Genomic DNA, 17,766 nt, shown 5'->3' with positions numbered 1-17,766 from the left:
TGCACATAGACACACACTTTTTTATTTTTTATTTTTTTAGACAGTTTTTTACTATGTAATTCTGGCTGTCCTGAAACTCATCATATAGACCAGGCTGACCTTGAACTCACAAGTTTGCTTACCTCTGCCTCCTGAATTCTGAGATTAAAGGTGGGTGCCAGTTACATCTGAGGGTTTTTGTTTGCTTGTTTTTTTGTTTTTGTTTTTGTTTTTTGTTTTTTTTTGGTCTTATTGTTTTAATTGTTTGGTAAATACACATAATTTAAAACAAAACAAACCCCACTATTTACAGTAAAGACACCTATCCTGCGTCCCTGAGATCTAGGCTCTTATTTTATCAATTATAATCTTGTCAGGTGCCCCTCAGGAGCCACCCTGTGACCGAATTTAAATTTCTTTTTAAAAAGTGTTTGTTTGTTTATTTATTTATTTATTTATTTATTTATTTATTTATTGTGTGTGTGTGTGTGTGTGTGTGTGTGTTGGTATCTGAATGCTGTGGCACACTTGTGGAGTTTAGAGAACAACTTTCAGGAGTCAGTTTTCTCCTTCTACTGTGTGGGTCTCAGGGATAGAACTTCAGTTTGCAAAGCTGGTGGCAAATACCTTTCTCTTGCTATCTTGCTGGCATTGTGTGTGAATGTGTGTGGTGGGATTGTATTTGTGTTTTTACCTGGGTGTGAATATAATTGTGAATCTGTGAATATGCATGTGTGGTGGTGGTGAGCTTGAATATGTACATTTGCATGGTTGTGTGTATGTGCATCTGTGTGGGGGAATGGTAGGCTTCTATATGTGTGTTTGCATGGTTGTGTATGTATGTCTGTGTGGTGGTGGGCTTGCTTGTTGTATATGTATGTTTGCATGTATATGTGCATGTGCGCATCCATCTCTCTGTGCATGTGTGTGCCTCTGTAGTGGTAGGTTTGTATATGTGTGTTTGCAGTGTATGTGCATGTGTGTGTGCACTTGTGTGAATCTGTTTGTGTGCGTGTGTGTGTGTGCGGTGGTGGTGGTAGGCTTGTGTGTGTTTACATGGTGTATATGTTTGTATGTGAATGCATGTGGGGACCAAGTTGCTTCTGGCCTGTCCTTTATCACAGCAACAATTAGGAAAATGAGGACATCCTGCGTCCACCTCCCAAGTGCTGGGATTATAGGCCTGTGCCACCAATTGTGATTTCTATCTTCTAGGCCTATCGTGTATCTTGCTTGCTTGCCATTTCTGTTTATCTCTCCTACGCTTATGTGTTTCCGGAGAACCGTACCGCAGATGGAGGAGTCTTGCCTGAGAACTTAGGAGCATGTTGCATTTTCTCCACTGCTACCCACTGTGTCCTGATGTCACCTTTTGACATCAGCACAGTGGCTGAGCCCTCCCAATTTATGAGGACAAGATGGTGGAGGCTTAGGGTGGGAGTGTATTCTGCTTGTACCAAAGGCTGATAACTCGGTGGGGGGAGGAGATGGCCAGGATGCTAGGCTTCCTGACAGCCCCTGTGGTCTGAGAGTGAGTACACACACAACTCACAGGAAATTTCTCAACCTCTGTGCTCAGCTTCCCACAGAGATGAGGGTGACTGGGAGGGCTGAGGCCCTGGGCAACAATCAGCAGCTTTGGGGTTGTATGATTGTCGTCAGTTGAGGAACTCTTAGGCATCAGTTTACCCATATGTTTTTTTTTTTTTTCTATTTTTCAGAGCTGGGGACCGAACCCAGGGCCTTGCATTTGCTAGGCAAGCGCTCTACCACTGAGCTAAATCCCCAACCCTACCCATATTTTAAATTTAGAGGATTAGCCTGCTGGGTGTATACCATCCCGGCTGTTAAGAACCAAAGATTTTGGAGACAAACAAATTGAGGGTTTTTTTTTTTTTTTTTTTGGTTCCCTGTCCTCCCCCCCCCAAGACAGAGTTACTCTATGTAGCCTAGGCTGGCCTTGAACTCAGAGATTACCTGATTACCTGTCTCTTCATCCAGAGGGCTAGGATTAAAGGAAACCACCACCACTACCTGGATGGATCTAAATTTCAAACCCAGGACCTCATGCGTGCTAAACAAGTGCTGTACCACTAAGCTTCACTCTCAGCCCTTGGTCTCAAGTAGGCCAGGCTGGCCTGGAATTTACTTACTGTGTAGCTGAGGGATGACCTTGAGATGCTGAAGCCTGAGCCTCCACCTCAGATTCCTGGGATTCCAGGTATGTGCTACCCAGATGAAACCCAGAGCTTTGTGCACGCTAGGCCAGCACTCTACCAGCTGGGCTATAGCTACAACCCTGTTGTTTTCTTAAAATTTTACTTTTAGGGCCAGGCAGGACAGCCAAGACTAAATAGAAAAACACTATCTCAGAAAAGCAAAAGTGTGTGTGTGTGTGTGTGTGTGTGTGTGTGTGTGTGTGTGTGTGTGTATTCAGATCCACTCAAAGACTAGAGAAGGGTATCAGATCCCTCAGAACTGGAGTTATAGGCAAATGTGAGCCAACCCTCAACATGGGTGCTGGGAACTAAACTCCAGTCCTCTGCAAGAGCAGGAAAAAGCCTTAATTACTAAGCCATTTCTCCAGCCCCTTATTTCTCCAGCTGGGAATTGAACCAGGTTCTGGAAGAGCTGGAGAGATGGCTCAGCAGTTAAGAGCACCCGACTACTCTTCAGAGGTCCTGAGTTCAATTCCAGCAACCACATGAGGCTCACAACCATCTGTAAAGGATCCGATGCCCTCTTCTGGTGTGTCTGAGGACAACTACAGTGTACTTATATATAATAAATGAATAAATCTTTAAAAAAAAATTCCTGTGGTTGCAAGTTTACCTGCTGTCTATATGTGCACCACATGCATACAGAGGCCAGACGAGGAGTTGAATTCACTGGAAGTGTAATTACAGGTCGTTGTGAAATGCCCAATGTGCGTGCCTAGAACAAAGTCCAGATCCTCTGCAAAAACAGTCAGTGCTCAGTTAACAGTCAGTTAACAGTTAACTGCCTAGTCATCTCTCCAGCCCTGAAAGTATCCTCAAAGTATCCTCATTTTTATTTTATTTTATTTTATTTTATTTTATTTTATTTTATGGACATTGGTGTTTTGTCTGCATTCATGTCTGTGTGAGGGAGAGTAACAGATCCTCTAGAACTGGGGTTACAGACAGTTGCGAGCTGCCATGTGGGTCCTGGGAATTGAACCAGGTTCTGGAAGAGCAGCCAGTGCTCTTAACCTCTCAGCCATCTCTCTGGCCCTGCCTTGTGTTTTTTGAGATAAGGTTTTAAACTGTAGTTCAGGCTGGACTGAAGTTTGAGGTTTTCATGCTATCAATTCTCAGCGTTGGAGCTAAGATTGAGTGTGAAACTTTCCTGCTATAAACTCTAAAGTTCTGTGATTCCAGACATACACCACCACACCCAGCTAACTTCAGTTTATCTGCTCTAGAATGTCTTATTCTCTGGACTTTCCCCTGAGCCTAAGTTTCTCCATGCTCACATTAGGAGCAGGTCCCATTTTCTGGCCATTTGACTGCCAATGGATGATCTTGGAGTTGTAATGGCAAAGTTTTGGTTTTGCAATTTTCTTTTTAAATTATTTTAAAGATTTATTTTTTATATTTTATGTGTATAAGTACACTGTGGCTGTCTTCATACACACCAGAAGAGGGCATTGAATCTTGTTCAGATGGTTGTGAACCACCATGTGGTTGCTGGGAGTTGAACTCGGGACCTCTGAAAAAGTAGCCAGTGCTCTTAACCACTGAGCCATCTCTCCAGCCCCTGCAATTGTTGTTGTTGTTATTGTTATTGTTGTTGTTGTTGTTCTGGTTTTGCCAAGACAGGGATTCTCTGTGCATCTAGCAGTGTCAGGGGGAGTGTAAGGTCAGTGTAGTCTAATTCTGGAGTTCCAGATAGCAAGCAGGACTACATAATGAGACACTGCTTCAAAAAAAAAAAAAAAAAACCAATGAAAAGAGTAAATAATATGCGCACATTTTGTTGTTGTGTGCTGTAGTCTACCGTTCCTGGAACCCAGCTCTAAAAAAGGAGGGGCTGGAAAGATGGTTCAGCAGTTAAGAACACTGACTGTTCTTTCAGAGGACCTGGGTTTGGTTCCTAACATCTAACATGCCAGCTCACAACTGTCTGTAATCTGTAATTCCAGTTCCAGGTGATCCTACGCCCTCTTCTGGCCTTTATAGGCCCCAGGCACATTTGTGGCAGGCAAAGCACTGATACATTAAAAAATAAAAAAAAAAAAAAAAGGAGTCAGGTGCGGTGGTGCATCCTTTAATCCCAGCAATCAGGAGGCAGAGACAGGAGGATCTCTGGGAGTTCAAAACCAGTCTGGGCTACGAATCTAGTTCCAGGCCAGACAGAGTTACATAATGAGACCCTGACTCAGAAAACAAAGAACCAAACAAAATGAACAATAACAACAACCAAAAAGCAAAAACAAAAACAAAAACAAACAACCCCCCAAAAAAACAAAACAAAACAAAGTAAAGAGCTTGAGCATCTTTCTTCTAGGGTTATGGGGTGGTAAGTGGGGATTGAACACTTACTCCCTGGGCCTTCCCCGTAAGGTAAGGTTTTTGTTCTGCAGTTTGTTTTCGTACCTGTACACGCCAGGAAACGATTTCGCTACTGAACTACACTCCAGCCCTGACCTGCTTTCTGATGACTTATTACCCCATCTGATAGCTTCCAGCTGACGCTGGGACCCACAGGCAGCCCAGCAGCATCTCTTAATTCTCCAGGCTCCACTTCCCAAGGGCTGAGCTTCCACTTCCAAGGGGAGCAGTTCTGACACTTTTGTCTCACTGAGAATTCCTGGGTTAGAGTAGTGTTATCACATGGTCAGTGTCTGCGGTGGGGGGGGTTTCAGGTTCCCAAGAATTCAAAATAAAGCCAGGGATGGTGGTGCACACCTTTGATCCCAGCACTCAGGAGGCAGAGGCAGGCAGATCTCTAAGTTTGTGGCCAGCCTGACCTCAGAGTGAGTTCCGGGTCACCTAGGTTTACACAGAGAATCCCTGTCTCAAACAAGCAAATGAAAACAGATCCTATCTCAAAAAATGAGCAAACAAAACAACAAATAAAATAAAACAAAGAAAATAAAAACAAAGAAAAGAAGGGCTCACATAAGGGACAGGGATTATCAAGATCGACAGTGGCCATGAAGTGAAGACAGTACTCAAGTGTCCTATTTACTGTTTGGGCTTCCCTTTTACATGGTTCAACAGAAGAAGTACCATAGTGAAAGAGTTTCTCTGGGGGTGGAGAGATGACTCAATGGTTAAGAGCACTGACTGCTCTTCCAGAGGTCCTGAGTTCAAATCCCAGTAGCCACACAGTGGCTCACAACCGTCTGGAATGAGATCCGATGTCCTCTTCAAGTGTGTCTGAAGACAGCTACAGTGTTTCATCTGTTATAAACGATAAATTAGGTCATATAATCATTTAATTCTTTATTTTAAACATTCTGAGTGTGTGTGTGTGTGTGTGTGTGTGTGTGTGTGTGTGTGTGTGTGTGTGTGTATGTGCACGAACAGACCTAAAGAGGGAGCATCAGATTCTTTGGAGTTGGAGTTACAGATGGTTGTAAGTTACCAGATGTAGCCAAACCCAGGTCTTCCGCAAAAGCAGTATATACTGTTAACTGATAGGCTATACTCCAGTGATACTAAGTTTTCTGCTGCATGGATCCCTTTCTACAATGCACCTGCTGTTAATCATATGCAAGCCCAATCCTGCATAGGCATAAGATGGTAAACAGACAATTTCCCCTAAGAGTGCACTTGAGGACACAGTGGTAGCACACGCACCCAAAACCCAGGTTGGGCCAGATCAACATTTCGTTTCTTTCTATTAGATTACACCGGGGATGCCATTAACTAAGAAACTGTCTAAATTTGATTGTTTGGAGTCAGAGAAACTATACTATTGCTCAGAGGTATGATATTTGCACAGCCTGGTGCAGGTCGGGGGACAGGGAGCCTAAGAATGGAAAGTGTATTGTTTGGTGCGTGTACATGGTCTCCACAGGTAAAGGGAGTGCATTATTACAGGAGAGGGGGGTGCATAACCAAAACCAAACCGGCTCTCAGGCTACTAGATCATTCCTGCACTTGACTGCTTCAGTGGCAGTCCAGGCTCCAAACGATTCAGCAATCAGGAGGGACAAGCTAGAAGCATGAGAGGGAATGTGGATGAGCTTCATACTGTTGAGTGGGTCCCAAATTAAACGTGAATACAGACAAGTACACGAATTTAGAATACTGAGAAGCCGAGAGTGTGGTCTTGGAAGTTGGATTCGGTTAATGCACAGGAGGGCTAGAGAGCAATGCCTGGGAGAGAGTGGGCTGTGCATATGGGTCTGTGGGTACAGTGATCGGATTGCCTAACATGTGCTAAGCCTTGGATTGGGCTCCCAGCACTGGGCAAACCTCTTCTGCTGTTGGATACCTATAAACCCAGTGGGGGAGTTAGAGGTTCAAAGTCATCTGGGTTACATAGTGAGTTTAGGGCCAGGTTCCATTATATGAGGCTCTGTCTCAAAAGACAAACTAACAAATGGCTGAAGAGAGCCTCAGAGGGCTTCTGTGAAACTACTCACCTCTTATTATATCAGGGGGGTATTTTTTTTTAATTTTTAAAATTATTTATTTTATGTATATGAATACACTGTAGCTGTCCTCAGGTGCACCAGAAGAGGGCATCAGATCTCATTACAGATGGTTGTGAGTCACCATGTGGTTGCTGGGAATTGAACTCACGACCTCTGGAAGAACAGTCAATGCTCTTAACCACTGAGCCATCTCCCCGGCCCGAGGCTGGATGAGTGTGGTGGTACATGGCCTTTAATCCTTGTACTTGAAGGACAGAGACAGGAGCACAAGTCCAGTTCTAAGACACCCAGGGCTGTTACAGAGAGAAACCCTGTCTTAACCCTGACGGCAGAAGTTGATGCAGAGGCCATAGAGGGCGCTTATTACTGGATTGCCCCCCATGGCTTGCTCAGCTTGCTTTATAGAACCCAGGACCACCAGCCCAGGATGGCCCCCCCACAATGGGTTTCCCCATTGATCCTAATTAAGAAAATGCTCTACCGGCTTTTGTACAGCTCAGTCTTTTGGAGGCATTTTTTTTTTTTCCAACTGAGGTTACCTCCCCTCAGATGACTCTAGCCTGTGTCAAACTGACATAAAATTAACCAGAAGTACGGGCAGAGGTCAACACCAGGTGTCATTCCTCGCCTTGGGACAAGGTCTTTCGTTTGCTGCTGTGCTATCAGACTCATATTTACCCATTGCATGTCTAGGTTCATCAAGCTCTGGAGATTTGAATCTAGGTCCTCATGCTTAAGTGGGAAACTCTCTCCCTGTTCAGCCATTTTTCCAGCTATAGGGGGATTTTTGTTTTGTGTTTTTGAGACAGGATCTCATTGTGTTGTTCAGGCTAATTTTGAATTTGCAACCCTCCTATTGGGATTACAGGCATGTGCCTCCACAACCATTTAAGTGTGTGTATGTGTGTGTGTATGTGTGTGTGTGTGTGTGTGTGTGTGTGTGTGTGCTCGTACGCACATTGATGCATATATACCTGCATATATGTATGTGTGAGAGTGTTGAGAGTGTCACAGTTGTAACCTGCCTTGTAACTGCTGGGAATTGAATCCTGGTTCTCTGGAAGAGCATTCAGTGCTCTTAACAGCCGACATGTCTCCCCCCTTTGTTATCCTTTGTTTTAAGGACAGAGTCTCGGGGTTGGGGATTTAGCTCGGTGGTGGAGCGCTTGCCTAGCAAACGCAAGGCCCTGGGTTCGGTCCCCAGCTCCGAAAAAAAGAAAAAAAGAAAAAAAAAAAAAAAAAAAAAGGACAAAAGTCTCAGCCAGGCCGGGGTGGCACACAAAGATGGGTGGATCTTTGTGAATTTGAAGCTATCCTGGTCTAGATTGCAAGCTGCAGGATAACCAGGGCTACACAGAGAGAAAAACAAACAAACAAGACCCAGTCTCACTAAGTGTCATGGCTGACCTGAATTCACTATGTAGATCAGGATGACCTCAGAGTCACAGAGATCACCTGCCTCTGCCTCTCAAGTGCTGGGATTAAAGGCACGGGCACCCATGTCATCTCCCCAAACCTCATGTATCCCAAATTGGCTTTGCACTCACTATTCAGCCTGGTATGACCTTGAGCTTCTGGTCCTCCCTCCTCTACCTCAGGAGTGCTGGCCTTACGGGAGAGATACTGAAAGACCCCCGGAGTGGGGAGACCCTCACTCAAGTCTCGGGATGACGCAACCCCCCAAGAACTCACACAAGACCGTCCTTGTTGTAATTACATGAGGTTTATCGATGCCCTCCATCCCACGCAGGGGCAGTGGAGTTCACCCGAGAGGCTGGAAGATTTAAAGGGAGAAACTTGAGGGGCAGGATGGGGAAATAACAGTGAAAAATCACAAGGAAGAACTCTGTCTCCCAAGATTGTTTCCTAGGGGTCTCTTACTTCTCAGATTGTTTAACTTCATGGTCCGCTAGTTCTTAGGACAAGTTTCCTCAAAATTGTTCTCTAAGATTTATGATCAGCTAGTTTCTGGGAGAAAGCTGTTGAGCTGGCCAATGTAATTATCTATTCTATAGCCCTAGGAGAGGCTTCTTGGAACATACAATTCTGGAGCCTAACCTGTTTTCTTTTTTTTCTGCTCTAAACTTTGTGTCTAGGGGGGCAACTTTAAAACTTTTATCTTTCAATACCACCACACCTTCTCAAGGCAGTGGTGGGTTAGAACCCCGGGCTTCACTGGTGCTCGGCAATCACTCTCCCCACGGAGCCATATCCCCAGGCCCCATGCATATTCCTGGAATATATTCTTGGAAGAGGCCAAGACTGTCTTCACACCTCTTTCTGAGTTAGAAGGACGTGTGGAAAGACAGAGAGCGTGGTTGTTTTGTCAAGGGAGCTGGGAAAACAGCAGAGGCTTGCTCAACCTGTGGCGTGCTTACAGTCAAGCGTTCCATGGATTACCTCACACCAACTTCCCCATCCTCACAGCAAACACTCTTGTTGAGAGGAGCAGGTAGCAGAGAAGGAAAGGGTGTGAGAGCGTGATTTCTCAAAAGATCTTGCCTCTGTCTCAACCTCAGTCCTGTACCCCTCGCTCCCTTCTGCCTGTCAATGAAGCCGTGGCAGCATGCTGCAGTGCCTATGGTCCTTTTAGAGAAAGGTTAGAGGGGCTGGCCCCATTACTTCGTCCCCATGTTGCCAGCTACAGCCAAGGATGCCCTCCATCGACTGTCCACCTACCTGGAAGAACTTGAGGCTGGGGAACTGAAGAAATTCAAGTTATACCTGGGGATTGCGGAGGAACTGGGCCAGGACAAGATCCCCAGGGGACGAATGGAGATGGCTGGTCCTCTGGAAATGGCCCAACTGATGGTGGCCCATATGGGGACAAGGGAGGCTTGGCTTCTGGCTCTCAGCACCTTTGAGAGGATCCACAGGAAGGACCTCTGGGAGCTAGAAGACCTGGTGAGGGGGAAGGAGGGAGGAGAGCCCAGCCTGGAAACCCATTCTCTTAGCCAACCCCTGGATTCAAATTTCCCCCCAATGGTCTTTTTCCAAAAATCCCCTCTCTTTTAAAGGGCTGTGTGTGTGTGTGTGTGTGTGTGTGTGTGTGTGTGTGTGTGTGTGTGTGAGAGAGAGAGAGAGAGAGAGAGAGAGAGAGAGAGCGAGAGAGTGAATTTGCAAAGTCCATTGTCTCCTGCTACCATGTAGGTCCTAGGGATCAAAGTCACGTCCCCAGGCTTGGCCATGTCTCTGACCCTAATCATGTTATTTTCATATGTATACATACTGTGGATCACACACACCTCTCATTACTCTACCTCCCACTCACTCCTGTTGACCCCTTCCTCTCCCAAATAGTCCTCTTCCTACTTGTCTTTTTAAAAGAAACATTTTCTTTTTTCTTTTTTTATTTTATGTATAGGCGCTCTGCTGCACATACACCTGCCGGCCAGTAGAGGGCATCAGATCCCTTTATAGGTTGTGGGAATTGAACTCTGGGCCACTGGAAGAGCAGCCCGTGCTCTTAAGCGCTGAGCTGCCTCTCTAGCCATACTTTGATGTCCTTTAAAATTTTTTATTTATTGCTGATAGAGTATGCATGGCCCGTGTGAATGAGTGCGGGCACTTGGGTGCCACAGCCGGTTTGTGGAGTCAGAGGACAACTCTACTTCCAGGGGATCTGACACCACACGGCATCTATGGACACCTTCACGTGTGCGGTGCATGTAAACTCGAGCTGCCTCACACACATACACATAATAATAATTTTGTTTTCTTTTGCTTGTTTTTGGAGGCTGGGTTTCTCTGTGTAGTCCTGGCCATCCTGGAACTCGCTTTGTGGACCAAGCTGGTTTTGAACTCAGAGATCCACTTGTCTCTGCCTGCTGAGTGCTGGGATTAAAGGCATGTGCCATCACTATGTGCTCTAAGAATAATTTTTTAAGTGAAAAGCTATTACTACAAAACTCTATCTATCCATGCATCATTTATCTATCTCTCCATCTTTCCATCTATCCATCCATCCATCCATCCATCCATCCATCCATCCATCCATCCATGTATCTTGACTTGAGATACAGTCTTACTCTGTAACGTAGGTTGGCCTCAAACCTGTGTTGGTCCCATTGCCTCAGCTTCCTGAGTTCTAGGATAACAAGTATGAGTCACCACAATAAGCTGTTTATTAAACAGCACTGAGTATTGGGTTCATTTTTTTAAAAAAAATATTTATTTTATCTATATGAGTACATTGTAGCTGTCTTTAGACACACCAGAACAAGGCATCAGATCCTATTACAGATGGTTGTGAGCCACTACGTGGTTGCTGGGAATTGAACTCAGGACCTCTGGAAGAGCAGTCAGTGCTCTTAACCACTGAGCCACCTCTCCAGCCCTGTTTTTTTGTTTTTTGTTTTTTGGGTTTTGTTGTTGTTGTTGTTGTTGTTGTTTTTTAAAGAATTATGTGTATCTATGTGTGTATGGAGTTGGGGGTCAGGTTGTTGATTCATACAAAGTCTAGAAGAGAGTGAATCCCCTGGAGCAGGAGTTACAATGTAGTTGTAAGTCATCCAGTATGGGATCTGGGGAGCAAATCTCTTGAAAGGCAACAGGCACTGTTAACTGCTGAGACATCATTTCTTCAGCCCTGGTTGGTTTGTTTTGAGGCAGGGTCCCATTCCTGAGGCAGGGTCTCATTCCGTAGTCTAGGCAAGCCTGGAACTCAGGAGGAACCTCCTGACATAGCCTCCTGACTGCTAGAATTACAGGGGTGAGCCAGTGTGCCCAGCTCGACAGAGTTGCATCTGTAAAGCTTAGTGACTCATAACTGATGAGCTGAAACAGCTGTGCTGGGCTGACAAGTAGTTAGCATCCCTGCAGAGGGAAAAATATCCTTATTATAAGATTACTATTGTAATGAACTCACCAAGAAAAACAACACACAGATGGGTTAAAGAAGTCCAGCCCCTAAATTCGCTACATCTCAGTGACATTGTATATAGTTAGAATGACCAAGTAAAGCTTGAAGTTTCACTGAACGTTTTATACTTCATAGATCTATCATATTCTAATGTACTTATCGACCACAAAAAACAAAAACAAAAACAAAAACAAAAAAACACTGACAGAATTGAAACTAGAAAAACAATGAGTTTTGTCTCCTCTTCCTGAGTTGTGAGATCTTTTGCCTACATTCTGTCCTTGTGCATCATCTAATATTAACCTCTCTTTGTCTCTCAGACTTTAAATGTTATTAAATGTTTAAATGTATGAACTATATTCATACTTACAGCTCTTTACACACACACACCCACACACACACACACACACACACACACACCCACACACACCCACACACAAGCAAGCACAAGGCCCTGGGTTCGGTCCCCAGCTCCGAAAAAAAAAAAAATAGTTTTAACCTGCCTCTCCCTGATGGCTAGGGATGTTGAACAGTTATAAAAATAATTGGTCATTTGTGTTATTCTTTTGTAAACTGTCTGTTCGTTTCATTAGACCATCTGTTGATTAGGCTGGGCATGGTAGCACACACCTATAATCACAGCACTTTGAGAAACTTAAACAGCAGTAGGGGTAGAGGGGTGAACTACTGAAAGTTAAAGGTCAGTGTGGGCAATACAGCCAAACCCTGTCTTAAAAACCAAACACGTGGGCTGGTAAGATGGCTCAGTGGGTCAGGTAGCTTCTGTCACCAAACCTGATCACTCCTAGTTTCATCCCCAGAACCCACATACCCACATGGTAAAAAGAAAGAACTGATTCCCAAGGTTGTCATCTGACTTCCACATACTCCTTATTGCATACATACCTCATCCCCCCAAAAAAAACAAATAAATGTAAAAAATTATAATAATATATATATATATATATATATATGGCTGATCATGGGACACACACACACACACACACACACACACACACACACACACACACACACACACACCCTCCAAGCTGCTGGGTGAGATGTTATCCACCCTTAATCCTTCAGGGAAAGAAAGGCAAGTGTATCTCTGTGAGTTCAAGGTTAGCCTGATCCATCTAGCTAGCTCTAGCCCAGCCAAGGTTATATAATGGGACCCTGTCTCATTAAGAAAAAAATTAAGGGTTGGGGATTTAGCTCAGTGGTAGAGCGCTTGCCTAGCAAGTGCAAGGCTCTGGGTTATGTCCCCAGCTTCGAAAAAAAAAAAAAAAAAAGAAAGAAAAAAAATTAAATTACATGTCTGAGTATTTTATGTATATAAAAGATTTCCTATTTACATCTTTTTTTTTTTTAGATTTTTTTTTTTTTCGGGGCTGGGGACCGAACCCAGGGCCTTTCGCTTCCTAGGCAAGCGCTCTACCACTGAGCCAAATCCCCAACCCCTTTACATCTTATATTTATTTCTCTGTGCTTATTTTGTGTGCATGGGGTGGGGGTAGGAGATGAGGTGACCCGCGAGACTGTCTTCTGTGCTCCAGGGTGGCCTTCAAGGCCCTTTGTAACCAAGGATGACTTAAAATCCTTGTCTTTCTGCCTCTGCCTCCTCTCCTAAGTACTGAAATTCTCTCTCCTCTCTCTCTCTCTCTCTCTCTCTCTCTCTTTCTCCTCCCTCTCTCTATATTTATTTGTATGTATGTATATTTATACATATTAAAGAAAATTCTTTCCTAGCCACCTTCAAAACAATCTTACCCCAGATACGATTCCATTTCCTCAAGCTATTCCGTTGCTTGACTTCCGGCCTATCTCTCATCACTGTGAGTCTGTGAAGTTGCATTATTTATCCTTCGGTGTGTTGCTCTCCCCGGCACCCTCAGACTACCCATTTCTAACACAACAGACTGAGGTGAGTGCTGGATACTCTAGCATGGAGGGCAGGAACTACAAAGCCACAGTTTGATGTAACAACAACTAATATCAGGGCTGGAGGTGTAGCTTAGTGGTGAAGTGCTAGAGTGCTTGTCCTGGCACGCTCAAGGCTTTGGATTTGATGCTGCCCAGCAATGAAAATAAAAAGAAGAAAGAATAAAATATAATACAGATTGGTAGCTGACCTCCTACATGTTTCTTGCAGTCACTCCGAGTAATGGTCTATGCTCTCTTGAGAGCCAGTCAACGTGCCTTTTGGACGTCTCTCCTGATGCTCCAAGAAAAGGTGAGCTATGAGCCCTGTACCTATTAGGATATACTAGCTGCACATAAGTAATACCCCAACTGAAAGCATATATATATATGTGTGTGTGTGTGTGTGTGTGTGTGTGTGTATGTATGTATATACACACACATATATATATACTCTCTATAATATATAACATAATATTTATTATATTTTTTTGAGCTGGGGTATTTCTATATAATCTTGATTGTCCTGGAACTCACTATATAGACCAGGCTGGCTTTGAACTCACAGAGATACTGGCATTAAGGTATTTGACACCATGCCCAGCCAGAAATGGTACTTAATGTTGACATATGGCAAGGAGTCTTAGGTGAATAGATTCAGAGTTTTTGTGGTAGACAAACACCATTAAAGACTTCACTTCTTTTGCATTTTTTTATTTTTTATGTATTGCTTTTTATTTTATGTGTGTTTGTCTGTAAATGTACCACACTGAAGCCTAACGAGCCAGAAGGGCTTGGATCTCTTGTTATGTGGAGTCACATGTGGTTGTGAGCTACTGTGTAAGTGCTGTGAGTCAAATGTGGGTCCTCTGTAAGAGCAACACCTGTTCTTAACCACTGAGCCATTTCTCTAGTTCCTTTAAAAACATTTAAATTTACTTTGTGTGCAGGGGGTTGGGAGATGTGCCTCGGTACATGTGTGAAGATCATAGGACACTATGAAGGTCACTATGTGAGTCCTGGGGACGGAACTCAGGTTAGCAAGCTCAGTGGCGAGCACCTTCACTGGCTGAGCCATCTCAGCCAAACTTTATTGATTCAACCAACTGCTCTATGTCAGCTTTTTAGTTTGTTGTCCGGCCTGGAATTTACTATGTAGCTGAGGCTAAACTTGAACTCCTGACCCTCCCACCTTTAATTTCCAAGTGCTGGGGTGACAGGTTCTTAGCTGAAGTCCTAAGACTTGTCACTTTGAGGGTGTGAGATAGCTACCAAACTACTACTCACAAACAAATCACAGTTTAGGAGCAGAAAGGGAGGGAGCTGGATGAGTTGGCTATAATCTCAATGTCTCAGGAGGCTAAAGCAGATAGATTTAGCAAGCTTACACTTAGTTTGAACTGATTATAGAGGTCCTCTGAAAGAACATTACCCACCTACAACTGCTAAATCATCTCTCCAGCTCTACCCCACCCCATGATTCTCAAATGTTACCACCCAGAAGAATCACCATTCAACTGATGCGAGCTCCATTGAAGCATCTCTTCTCCAGCAACTGTCTATTGTCCATCGCTTACATAAACTTAGGGAGAGACCTTATAAACCCTGGAGCTTTCTGAGTGCCATGAGTCTTGTAAATTTCATGAACTTCTTGAGCCTAGTGTTATTAGCTACTGGAGCCTCTCTCCAGGAAGACATGTTTCAAGACAGAGAAATCAGTCATTTGGGCCTTATGAGGTCTCTTGGGGGAAAACATGTTTTAAGTCAGAAGAATCAATTGCTGCACAACAAATGCAAGGAATATGCACTCACAGATCTATGCTTGAGTGCTTCAACTTCCCAGAAGGGTTCTCAGATTGCAGCTAGAAACTGCTCTGAGGACCTGGCTCAACAGTTCCTCAACTAGAAAAACAAGTAGCTAATAGACCATGCTTGGCAGTCACTGAATTCATTGTGATTTGCTGATAACATCTGGGAGTGGTGGCTTATTCTAGCAATCTAATAATCACAGGGCTTGTAGGGTTTGTGGTAGGGGGTAGGGGGAATTGAGACAGGGGAAATCAAGAAAAGTTAGAAAGTCAGAGAAAGACTGTTGCTGAAAAATGGAAGGAAGGAGGAGATGAAAGAGGGAAGGAGGGAGGGAGGGAGGGAGGGAGGGAGGGAGGGAGGGATGCAAGCAAAGTGGTTTGTACCTGTGATTCCCAGAACTAGAGAAGCAGAAGCAACAGGTTCAGTGGTTCAAGGTTATCCCTGGCTACACAGCTAGTCTGGAGTCAGTCTGAACAATATGAAACCCCACCTCAAACAAACAAACAAACAAACAAACAAACAAAAAGTGAAAGGGGTTGGGGCATGTAGCTCAGTTGTTTAAGAACTTGCCTACAATCCATGAAATCCCATGTTCAGTCCCCAGCATCATATAAATTGGATGCGGTGGTGTAGGCCTGTAATCCCAGAATTTGTGAGGTATTGACGGGAGGATCAAAAGTCGTCTTTGAATATACAGCAAGTTTGAAGCCAGCCTGGGCTACATGAAACCTCATCCCAAGGCGGAAAAATGCTGGTATCAGAGAGATGGCTCAGTGATTAAGAATGTTTACTGCTCTATCAGAGGACTGGAGGATAGATCCCAGCACTCAATATCAGGCAGCTCCTGACAGCCCTTAACTCCAATGCTGGGGATTTAAAACCCTTTTCTGGCCTCTCGGGACACTCCAATTTATGTGCACATGCACATAATTAAAAAATAAAAATAGGGGTTGGATTCAGCAGTTAACAACAGTGGTTAAAGTTCCAGAGGATCTGAATTTGATTACCAGCACTCACATAGCACACCTGTAACTTCAGTCCCTGTAACTTTTGGCCTCTACAGGCACAGGCATACATGAGGTGCTCAGACAAACATTTAAGTAAAACACCCATACACATTAAAAAATGTAAACTAAATTAAAAATAAAGGGCTGGATTGATGGCTCAGTGATTAAGAGCACTGACTGCTGTTCCAGAGGTTCTGAGTTCAATTTTGAGCAACCACATGGTGGCTCACAACCATGGGATCTGATGTCCTCTTCTGGTGTGTCTGAAGACAGCTACAGTATATGTGTGTGTGTGTGTGTGTGTGTATATATTTTGTACACACACACACACACACACACACACACACACATATATATAATAAATCTTAAAAAAAGAAAGAAAAGACAAATTAAAAATAAAATCTTTTTTCAAAAAGTTGCTAATGGCTATGCCACAGACCTTTCCTTCTCTCTTCTAGATCCCCAGACAACCTACAAAGACTATGTCCGAAGGAAATTCCGGCTAATGGAAGACCGCAATGCGCGACTAGGCGAATGTGTGAACTTAAGTCATCGTTACACTCGGCTTCTCCTAGTAAAGGAACACGCAAATCCTATCTGGGCACAGCAAAAACTTCTGGAAATAGGGTGGGAACACTCCAGAACCAGGGGCCACCAGGCTAGCCCTATCCAAATGGAGACCCTCTTTGAGCCAGATGAAGAACGCCCAGAGCCACCCCGCACAGTGGTATTACAAGGGGCAGCGGGGATGGGGAAGTCCATGTTGACCCACAAAGTGATGTTGGATTGGGCTGATGGGAGACTCTTCCAAGACCAGTTCGATTATGTCTTCTATATCAGCTGCAGGGAGTTGAATAGAAGCCACACCCAGTGCAGTGTACATGACCTCCTCTCCAGTTGCTGGCCAGAGCATGGTGCACCCCTTGAGGACCTCATCCGGGCTCCTGATCGTCTCCTATTCATCATCGATGGCTTCCATGAGCTTCATCCCTCTTTCCATGACGTTCAGGGTCCCTGGTGCCACTGCTGGGAGGAGAAACGACCCACGGAACTCCTCCTCGGAAGCCTGATTCGGAGGTTGCTTCTGCCCCAGCTCTCTTTACTCATCACCACACGACCCTGTGCACTGGAGAAGCTGCACGGCTTGTTGGAACACCCTAGGCACGTGGAGATCCTGGGCTTCTCCGAGGCAGAGAGGGAGGAATATTTCTACAGATATTTCCACAACACTGGACAAGCGAGCCAAGTGTTCAGCTTCATGAGGGACTATGAGCCCCTCTTTACCATGTGTTTTGTTCCCATGGTGTCCTGGGTGGTCTGCACCTGCCTAAAGCAGCAGCTAGAAAGTGGGGAAGCTTTTAAGACAAACATCTCGGACCACCACAGCGGTTTATATGTTCTACCTTCTGAGCCTGATGCAGCCCAAGCCAGGGACCCCAACCTTCAAAGTCCCAGCCAACCAGAGAGGCCTGGTCTCTCTGGCTGCAGAGGGCCTCTGGAATCAGAAGATTCTCTTCGAGGAAGAGGATCTTGGGAAACACGGCCTAGATGGAGCAGAG

At 44.6% G+C, this 17,766-nt stretch overlaps 1 protein-coding gene across 1 annotated transcript in view; it reads left to right on the top strand.

The window, feature by feature from the left end:
- Positions 1-9,241: 9,241 nt before the first annotated feature.
- The window catches only part of Nlrp12 (NLR family pyrin domain containing 12), a 26,557-nt gene continuing 18,032 nt past the window's right edge, over positions 9,242-17,766 (top strand). Inside the window, 4 exon segments of the mRNA XM_032896263.1 lie at positions 9,242-9,519; positions 13,622-13,704; positions 16,666-17,561; positions 17,563-17,766. The exon segment at positions 17,563-17,766 is cut by the window's right edge and continues 581 nt beyond it. Of these exon segments, the coding sequence (XP_032752154.1) occupies positions 9,242-9,519; positions 13,622-13,704; positions 16,666-17,561; positions 17,563-17,766 (1,461 nt within the window).

Source organism: Rattus rattus, chromosome 2 (assembly GCF_011064425.1).
Source record: "Rattus rattus isolate New Zealand chromosome 2, Rrattus_CSIRO_v1, whole genome shotgun sequence".
NCBI classification, from domain to species: domain Eukaryota; kingdom Metazoa; phylum Chordata; class Mammalia; order Rodentia; family Muridae; genus Rattus; species Rattus rattus.
This window is presented reverse-complemented; position numbering and strand designations above follow the sequence as displayed.